Source organism: Physeter macrocephalus, chromosome 8, assembly GCF_002837175.3.
Source record: "Physeter macrocephalus isolate SW-GA chromosome 8, ASM283717v5, whole genome shotgun sequence".
Taxonomy (NCBI): domain Eukaryota; kingdom Metazoa; phylum Chordata; class Mammalia; order Artiodactyla; family Physeteridae; genus Physeter; species Physeter macrocephalus.
Genome location: NC_041221.1, coordinates 146,017,867 through 146,028,504, shown reverse-complemented (window position 1 = coordinate 146,028,504; position 10,638 = coordinate 146,017,867). Strand labels below are relative to the sequence as shown.

General features: G+C 40.5%; 1 protein-coding gene across 1 annotated transcript in view; it reads left to right on the top strand.

Moving 5' to 3' along the window:
• GLRA1 (glycine receptor alpha 1) overlaps positions 1-10,638 on the top strand; it is an 85,452-nt gene that overhangs the window by 67,210 nt on the left and 7,604 nt on the right. Inside the window, exon 8 of the mRNA XM_007107979.3 lies at positions 8,143-8,289. Coding sequence (XP_007108041.1) covers positions 8,143-8,289 — 147 coding nt within the window. The remainder of the gene's footprint in view (positions 1-8,142; positions 8,290-10,638) is intronic.

Below are 10,638 nucleotides of genomic sequence, written 5' to 3'. Positions count from 1 at the left end.
ATACGGTATTTGTTTTTCTCTTCCTGACTTATTTCACTCTGTATGACAGTCTCTAGGTCCATCCACCTGACTACAAATAACTCAATTTCATTTCTTTTTATGGCTGAGTAATATTCCATTGTATATATGTGCCACATCTTCTTTATCCAGTCATCTGTCAATGGACACTTAGGTTGCGTCCATGTCCTGGCTATTGTAAATAGAGCTGCAATGAACATTGTGGTACATGACTCTTTGAATTATGGTTTTCTAAGGGTATATGTCCAGTAGTGGGATTGCTGGATCGTATGGTAGTTCTAGTTTTAGTTTTTTGAGGAACATCCATACTGTTCTCCATAGTGGCTGTATCAATTTACACTCCCACCGACAGTGCAAGAGGGTTCCCTTTTCTCCACACCCTCTCCAGCATTTCTTGTTTGTAGATTTTTTTGATGATGTCCATTCTGACTGGTGTGAGCTGATACCTCATTGTAGTTTTGATTTGCATTACTCTAATGATTAGTGATGTTGAGCATCCTTTCATGTGTTTGTTGGCAATCTGTATATCTTCTTTGGAGAAATGTCTATTTAGGTCTTCTGCCCATTTTTGGATTGGGTTGTTTGCTTTTTGATATTGAGCTACATGAGCTGCTTGTATATTTTGGAGATTAATCCTCTGTCAGTTGCTTCGTTTGTAAATATCTTCTCCCATTCTGAGCATTGTCTTTTTGTCTTGTTTATAGTTTCCTTTGCTATGCAAAAGGTTTTAAGTTTCATTCGGTCCCATTTGTTTATTTTTGTTTTTATTTCCATTTCTCTAGGAGGTGGGTCAAAAAGGGTCTTGCTTGTGATTTATGTCATGGAGTGTTCTGCCTATGTTTTCCTCTAAGAGTTCTATAGTGTCTGGCCTTACATTTAGGTCTTTAATCCATTTTGAGTTTATTTTTGTGTATGGTGTTAGGGAGTGTTCTAATTTCATTCTTTTACATGTAGCTGGTCCAGTTTTCCCAGCACCACTTATTGAAGAGGCTGTCTTTTCTCCACTGTATGTTCTTGCCTCCTTTATCAAAGATAAGGTGACCATATGTGCATGGATTCATCTCTGGGCTTTCTACTCTGTTCCACCTATCTATATTTCTGTTTTTGTGCCAGTATCATACTGTCTTGATTACTACAGTTTTGTAGTATAGTCTGAAGTCCGGGAGCCTGATTCCTCCAGCTCCGTTTTTCTTTCTCAAAATTGCTTTGGCTGTTCGGGGTCTTTTGTGTTTCCATACAAATTGTGAAATTTTTTGTTCTAGTTCTGTGAAAAATGCCATTGGTAGTTTGATAGGGATTGCATTGAATCTGTAGATTGCTTTGGGTAGTACAGTCATTTTCACAATGTGATTCTTCCAATCCAAGAACATGGTATATCTCTCCATTTGTTTGTATCATCTTTAATTTCTTTGATCAGTGTCTTATAGTTTTTTGCATATAGGTCTTTTGTCTCCTTAGGTAGGTTTATTCCTAGGTATTTTATTCTTTTTGTTGCAATGGGAAATGGGATTGTTTCCTTAATTTTTCTTTCAGATTTTTCATCATTAGTGTATAGGAATTCATGAGATTTCTGTCATATGAACACTTGATGCCTCATTCTGCTTTACTCTCCTTTAATGCTAGGTGCTGTGTTCCACTACATTCACTAGTCGCTGGAGCCACATTTCCCATTACTCACTCATCACCAGACACAACATTCTGCTCTACTGTTAATGCCAGATGCCATACTCTGCTCCCTTCAGCCTCATGTTAAGTGCAACATTCTGCACCATTTCCAATGCAATACTGCACTTAACATTGTTTTGATACAGAAAAAGTTGAAAGAATATACAACGAACACCCTAAAAGCCTTCACCTCGATGCCAATTGTTATCATTTTGCCACATTTACTTTATCTCTATTTATAGGTAGGCAGGTAGGTAGGTAAGTAGATAGATAGATGCAACTTTTGCTGCATCATTTGAAGGTTACAGACATGACAATTCACCTCTAAATGAGGAATAAGGATCACAATGATATTATCACATCTAAAAAATTAACATTAATTGAATAAGTATTAATGAATTAGAAATAATTCCATAATTTCATCTAACATAGAACCTTTAAATTTTCCCCATTGTCCAAAAACTGTCATCAATGGACATGGATCCAATAAACATTCATACTGCATACACTTGCTCTTTTAATCCAGAACAGTCTCCCCACTGTTTTTTGTTTTTCATGACATGACTCTTCCATTAACTCTTTTTTTTTGGCTGCATTGGGTCTTTGTTGCTGCGCATGGGCTTTCTCTAGTTGCGGTGAGCTGGGTCTACTCTTCTTTGTGGTGCACGGACTTCTCATTGCGGTGGCTTCTCTTTGTTGCAGAGCATGGGCTCTAGGCGTGTGGGCTTCAGTAGTTGTGGCACACGGGCTCAGTACTTGTGGCTCATGGGCTCTAGAGCACAGGCTCAGTAGTTGTGGTGCACGGGTTTAGTTGCCCCACAGCATGTGGGATCTTCCCAGACCAGGGCTCGAGCCTGTGTCCCCTGCATTGGCAGGCGGATTCTTAACCACTGCGCCAACAGGAAAGTCCCTCTACCATTAACTTTTAATGTGAGACATGACATTCTACTCAACTTGCCATGTACACTAGACACCACTCTCTCCTCTATTCATCCTCACAAGAAAACTCAACAATCTGCCCTTTGCACTATTAACGCTAGACTTTGCATTCTGCTACATTTACTGTAAAAGCTTGAAACCAAATTCTGCTTACTGTTACCAACTGACAACACTTTCTGCTGTTCATTTGCAACAGCAGGAGTAATATTCTGCTTTCTGTTCCTTATGTTAGGCTCAACATGCTGCTCCATTCTCTATTAATAGTTGATGCCACATTCCCCCTCACTAGACTCAACATTCTACTCCACTCATTGTTAACACTAGACTTGATATTGGGCTTCGTTTGCTATTACATTCAACCTGACATTCTTCCCCCTTCACTTTTTTTAAAGCATAAAATTCAGTGGCATTTAATATATTCACAAAGTTGTACACCCTCAGCGCTATCTAATTCCAGAACATTTTCATCACCCCACAAAGAAATCCCCATATTCATCAACAGTCACCCCTTGTTCCCTGCTCCCACCAGCCCCTGGAAACCACTAATCCACTTTCTACCTCTATGAATTTGCCTATCCTAGACATTTCAGCTAAGGGGAATCACATAATACGTGCACTTTTATGACTGGCTTCTTTCACTTAGCATAATATTTTCAAGGTTCATTTATGTTATAGAAAGTATCACTACTTCATTTCTTTTTATGGCTGAATAATATTCTATTGTATGGATAGTTCACATTTTGTTTATCTATTCATCAGTTGATAGACATTTGGGTTATGCCACTTTTTGCCTATTTTAAATAATGCTGCTATGAACATCTGTGTACAAGTTTTTGTGTGGACATATGTTTTCAACCCTTATAAGTATATACCTAAGAGTGGAATTGTTGGATCATATGTAATTACATGCTAAACTTTTTGAGGAACTGCCAAACTATTTTCCAGAGTGGCTACACTATTATATAATCCTGCCAAAGTTCCAATTTCTCCACATTCTCGTTAACGCTTGCTATTCTATCTCTTTGATTATAAATATCTTAATAGAAGTGAAGTGGTATCTCACCGTAGTTTTGATTTGCATTTTCTGGATAACTAATAATGTTGAGCATCTTTTCATGTGCTTATTGACCATTTCTGTATCTTCTTTGGAGAATCTATTCAAATCTCTTGCCCCACTTTTTAATTGACATATTTCCCTTTTTATTGTTGTGTTGTAATAGCTCTTTGTGTATTGTGGATTTAAAACCCTTATGAGATGTGATTTGCATATATTTTCTCCCATTCTATGGGTTGTTTTTTTACTTGATAATGTTCTTTATGCACAAAAGTTTATAATTTTGATGAAGTCTAATTTATATTTTGTTGTTGCTTGTGCTTTCGGTATTGTACTTAAGAAACTAATACCTAATCCAAGATCATGAAGATTTACACGTACATTTTTTTCTAAGAGTTTTATAGTTTAGCTCTAAATATAGGGTTTCGATCCATTTTTGTTTATTTTTGTATATGGTATATGGAGGGATATCATTCTTTTGCATGTGGATATCCAGTTATCCCAGCACCATCTGTTGAAAAGACTATTCTTTCCCTCCACTGAATTTATATTCTTCTCAAAAATCAATTGGCCATAGATGTATGGATTTATTTCTGGACTCTCAATTCTATTCCATTGATAAGTATATTTATCTTTATGTCAGCATCACTCTCTTGATTACCATAGCTTTATAGTGAGTTTTGAAGTTGGGGAGTGTGAGTCCTCCAACTTTGTTCTTTTTAAAGATTGTTTTGGCTATTCTGGGTCACTTGCATTTCCATATGAACATGAATATAAATTTTAAGATCAGCTTGTCAATTTCTGCAACAACAGTAAAAAGGAATTTTAGTTAAAAATGCATTGAGTCTATATAGGAATTTGGGGAGTATTGCCATCTTAATAATATTAAGTCTTACAACCCATGAACACAGGATGTCTTCCCATTTATTTAGGTCATCTTTAATTTCATCCCAGTGCTTTCTAGACCCCATGGTTTCTAAAGGAAATCAGCTGTTAATCTTATTGAGGATACCTTGTACATGATGAGTTGCTTCTCTCTGCTTTCAAGATTCTTTTTCTTTGGCTTCTGACAGTTTGATTATGGTATGTCTAGGTGTGGATCTCTTTGAGTTTATCTTGCTTGGAGTATATTGTGTTTCTTAGATGTGTACATTAGTATTTTTCATCAAATTTGGGGAAATATTTGCCATTATTTCTTCAAATATTCTGCCTCTTTCTCTCTCCTCTTCTTCAGAAATACCCATCGAACATACGTTAGTGCACTTGATGGTTCCCCGCATGTCTCTGAGGCTCTGTTCATTTTTCTTCATTCTGTTCCTCAAACAGGATAAACTCAAGTTCATTGATTCTTCTTCCGATTCACTAATTCTTTCTTCTGTCTACTCAGATATGCTGTTATCCTCTCTAGTAAAATTTTCAGTTCAGTTATTTTACTTTTTAACTCCAGAATTTCTATTTGGTTCTTTTTTGTAACTTCTATTTCATGCTCTACTTGGTGAGACTTTGTTGTCACACTTTTTTTTTCTTTTTTTTGGCCAGGCTGCCCAGCTTGTAGGATCTTAGTTCCCTGACCAGGGATTGAACCCATGGCCCCTGCAGTGGAAACGCAGAGTCCTAACCACTGGACGGCCAGGGAATTCCCTCATACTTTAGTTGTGTAGACAAGGTTTCTTTCAGTTGTTTGAACATATTAAAAATGTAACTGATTTAAAGTCTTTGTTAAGTCCAATATCTGGGTTTCCTCAGGCACAGCTTCTTTTTTTTTTTTTTTAATTATTTATTTTTTTTGGCTGTGTTGGGTCTTTGTTTCTGTGCGAGGGCTTTCTCTAGTTGTGGCAAGCATGCGCCACTCTTCATCGCGGTGCGTGGGCCTTTTTTTTTTTTTTTAATTTATTTATTTATTTTTGGCTGTGTTGGGTCTTTGTTTCTGTGCGAGGGCTTTCTCTAGTTGTGGCAAGCAGGGGCCACTCTTCATCGCGGTGCGTGGGCCTCTCACTATCGCGGCCTCTCTTGCTGCGGAGCACAGGCTCCAGACGCCCAGGCTCAGTAGTTGTGTCTCATGGGCTTAGTTGCTCCGTGGCATGTGGGATCCTCCCAGACCAAGGCTCGAACCCATGTACCCTACATTGGCAGGCAGATTCTCAACCAGTGCACCACCAGGAAAGCCCAGGCACAGCTTCTTTTGACTGCTTTTTTCCTATGTATGGGCCTGACTTAGTCAATCCAGGCTTCTATAACAAAGTACCATAGACTGGGTGGCTCATAAACGACATAAATTTATTTCTCACAGTTCTGGAGGCTTGAAGTCTGCGATCAGAGTGTCAGAACAGTCTGGTTCTGGTGAGGATCCTCTTCCAGTTGCAAACTGCTGACTTATTGTTGTATCCTCACATGGCAGAAAGAGAGTATGCTAGCTCTCTGGACTCTTTTTATAAAGGCACTAATCCCATTCATGAGGGCTCCACTCTAATGACCTAATTACTTCCCAATGGCTTCATCGCCAAATACCATCGCATTGGGATTAGGATTTCAACATATGAATTTTGGGAGGACACAAACATTCAGTCCATTGCATTCACCATATTTTCTTGTTTCTTTGTATGTCTTAGATTTGTTGTTGAAAATTACACATTTTACATTATACAATGTGGCATCTCTGGAAATCAGATTCTCCTCCCTCCTCAGGATTTGTTGTTTGTTTAATAACTTTACAGAACTAATTCTGTAATGTCTGTATTCTTTGCTGTGTGGGGCCACTGAAGTCTCTACAGTTAGCTTAGTGGTTAGCTAAGAATTTAAAAGATTTCCTTAACTGCTTGAACCCTATAAATCTCCCAGCCTTTGCCTAGGGGCTCTGTGTGTGTTAGGATATACTTTCAACACTCAGCCAAGCAGTTTACAACTTTGCCCTAGCCTTTACTTCCTGTTTATTCAGAGTTGAGTGCTAAGAGCCTTCTCAGGTCTTCCCTGAGCATACACACAGGCCTAAGAATGTGCATAGATTCCCAGGAATATATCATAGCTTCCTAAAGCCCTCTATGGACAGCTCATTCCCCAGATTTTCCTTTTATACCTTTTTGCTCAACCTATTGTTTGCCTCAACTGTTACCAACTGCCTGGGGCTGATGTAATGTTCAACACTTGCCAATGATTGTTTTCAACAAATGCCCTCAAGGAAAAAGCTGTTCACACTGGACCAGCTCCAAGTCAGGTCAAATAAAGACAGCCTTGTGAGTGGGATCTCTCAGAGAACCACAAAACTGGTCAAATAACAATTCCCTGAGAATGCAGCTTTAAAGAAGCTCCTACTCTGTTCTGCCCCATGCAGTGACTGTCAGGATACTTGTGTTCACCATGCTTGCAGGCTGTTGGATTTCAAAGCTAGCACAGAGCTGGGGATGAGAGGACGGGAATAGGGCAATTTAAAACACCACAAAGCCCCAAGGGAAATAAAAACATACATCCGCACAAAAGCTTACACACCGATGTTCATAGCAGCTTTACTCATAATAACCAAAAGGTAGAAACAGCCCAAACTGTCCATCAACTGATAAATGGATCAACAATATGTGTTATATCCATACAATGGAATATTATTTGGCCATAAAAAACAATAAAATACAGACACATGCTACCATATTGATGAATCTTGAAAACATTATGCTAAGTGAATGAACCCAGTCATAAAAGGCCACAAATTGTATGATTCCATTCATATGAAATGTCCAGAACTGGAGGAAGACAACTGGGGGAATAAGGAAATGACTGCTAAAAGATAGCAGGTTTCTTTTTCAGGTGATGAAGATGTTCTAAAATTGACTGTGATGATGATTGCACATATCTGTGAATGTTTAAAACTGTTGAATTGTACACTTTAAATGTGTATGATATGTGAATTATATCTCAATAAAGCTGGGGGTTTTTTAAAGCCATGAAGCTTGATGTTCTTACTGAGATCCAGCTGATTTTCTTAAATAAATGCTTACAGGATTGCTGTTAAGACTTTGATTAATTAACAGAGTTCCGAAAAAAAGTTGGTTCTGACCGTTTTTTATAGTTGCTTTTATGGGAAGAGAGAGTTTTTGAAGATCTTACTCTGCCATTCGCACTGACATCCTCCACTTACTTTTAACCCTAGGTACAAATTCTGTTCCTATTTAGAGCTTTAGTCTAAATACCACATTCTGTTCTACCGAACAATAATGCTAGACACACCGTCCCTCTCTCTTTAGTGCCCTTCTAGGCACCATGTTCTTTTTTCCCCAATATTCTGTCCAGTCTTCTTGATGCATTTCTCTTCTGTTTCCCTCTGCACCCTCCACCCTAATATCCCAGCTGAGAGGGGACTGCAGTGAGTGAGTGATGGGGGAGGGGGTCCTAACGAGCAGAAAACATTCCTCCGTACTCAAGACTTCACTCTGCTCTCTCCTCACTTCCCTGTGCTCTTCCCCCCACCTTCGCCCCAGGTGTCCTATGTGAAAGCCATTGACATTTGGATGGCCGTGTGCCTGCTCTTCGTGTTCTCAGCCCTGCTCGAGTATGCCGCTGTCAACTTTGTGTCTCGGCAGCACAAAGAGCTGCTCCGATTCAGAAGGAAGCGAAGACATCACAAGGTAGGCCTTTGGCTCGCTGCTGGCGGCAAACAGAAGAGTGCCAGGCAACCCTGTCTTGTGATACTTGTTTCACTGGACCATCCTTCTCAGTGGGTAAAGCAGGCACAAAATAGGGGTCAAAGTTCTGGAAGTCCTAGCTTCCCCTCCCATAAACAATGTGCTGACTGGGTCTATAGGCAGATAGTAACACTATCAGGTTACACCTGAAGACAGAGCTGACAGAGCAAACACTGACGGTGTCAAGATAGAAACTAGCTATAAACCCAAAGCATGGCAGGCAGAGGGGGTGTCTGTTGCTGTTTTCTACAGGGTGGAAAACATTTCAATTATTTCAATGGGCCTGATTCCAGAAGGGATGTGCACCACAAAAGGTGAGATCTTAGAGTAGAACGTCCAGTTTCCAGGCCTTTGTTTCCTACTTCCAAGAAAAGGGCATCCAGCAAGATTCTCCCCCAGAGTGGATCCTCTCACCTTATGAGGAACTGAATGAAGAAATACTTGGCACACCAAGTATTGGTGTGTTGGTGAAAAGTCACCAACCTCTGTTAACTCAGAGGTTGTGTGTGTCCCAACCAACAAGCGCCATTGGGGAGCATGCAGCCTGTGGGAGAAAACTGGCTCCACATCCTGGTCCATAACTACTTCCCCAGGAGACCTTTCTCCTGCGGATCAGAGAAGCTGCTTTTCTCTCCAGCCTCATCTTCACATCACTTCCTCCTTTGCTCTCTGAGTACCATCTACACTGGCTTTTTTCATAGTTCCTTAAGCATACGCACAGGACGTTAGGCGTCTGGTTCTCTCCTCCTGGGTTGCTTTTCCGGTGCACTTTGCCTGGTATGAACCCACTCATTTTCCAGTTCTCGGCTGAGGCATCTTTCCTTGATATCCTAGTCAAGGTTAGGTCCTGTACTGAGGTGCATATGCCAGCCTGTTAAGTATGGTCATGCAGGTTGTAACCTACAAGGACCCCCAGCCAAGGAGGTGCTCTTCTCTAAATCCTGCCCTGGAGTGGACTCTATCAGCCAGAGGAAGGGATCTCGATTCATACACCCCAAGAGGCGGATGCCTTTCTTCTAATTTGCACAAAGACATTGTTTATGCCAGCAAAGACCATACTCTAGTTGAACTCTGTTTCTTTCCGTCTGAACATTTATCTTGAGTTATAATTATGCATTCAATCATGTGATTGTTTAATGCACATGGTCCACTGAATGATAAGCTCCCTCAGGGCAGAGACCCTGTCTCCTCTTGCTCAGTGCTACATCCCTGGTGCTTAACACAAGGCCTGATAGACAGTGAACATGCAACAGGCATTTGTTGAACAAATGGACAAAGGGATAAAAAACCTAATGAAAAAAGAGGAGACCTGCCAGTCAGAGAGGTTACCTGGAAGTGTTTCCAGCAATGGATAAGGACAACCAGGGACTCATACACTCTGACCTGTCAGGCCACACCACATACCTGCCACACACCAAGGCCCTAGCTGCTTTAGGCTGACCTACTGAAAATAGCCGTCTACCGAGTTACAAGGTGCTGTGACAAAGGACTCTAACTCTTTGGTATGTGATTTTCAGCTAGCCTCTTTTGGGGCCCAGCTTCTCCATCTGTAAAATGGACTAAGTGGGTATAATGGGGGACTGTGGTGAAGACGAAATCAGATGCCAAAGTAGCTTTAAGTTTTGTTCCTGCCACACAAGTGCCAGGGATCAAAATGATTCCACAGGCACAGATTTCCCTCAGTATGTTTCTTAAACATCAGCAATCTGATTCAATTAACTTCTAGCAGTTAACCGCAGGTGGCAGGCAGATGTTCCGAGACAGAAGATGCCCATGGGAGTTAGGATATAACCTGCGCTGGAAGAGGAAACCATCTTGGGTGCAGTGAGCCAGACAGGACTTCTTGAAAGACCCTAGTTTTAGTCCTTCCATTACTGTCCACCAGATACCTAGCCTCTGACTCTTAACATAGTCTAAACAAGGAACTGACCAAACACAACTATCTCTGGGATTTACTTTTTATTTTCCCTTTCTCCCCCATAGGCTAGCATTTTCTGCATTTCCCTCTGCTAAAAGAAGTTCAAAAATTTGTAGCAGAGACAGTTATTTGGGAAGACTATGTCCAAAATATTTGACTGGCACCAGTCCACTAGACTGTGCCCTGCACAACTCCAGGGGGCAGCGTTTACAGAGACGAAAATGTGAATGAAGCTCCTTGCAGACATGTAACATGCAGGGCCTACAGTACTTCCAAAGGCTGTCTTCACCCTTGCCAAATGCCTTCCAGTTTTTTTTTTTTTTTTTTTTTTTTTTTTTTTTTTTTTTTGTGGGAGGCGGGCCTTTCTGTGTTGT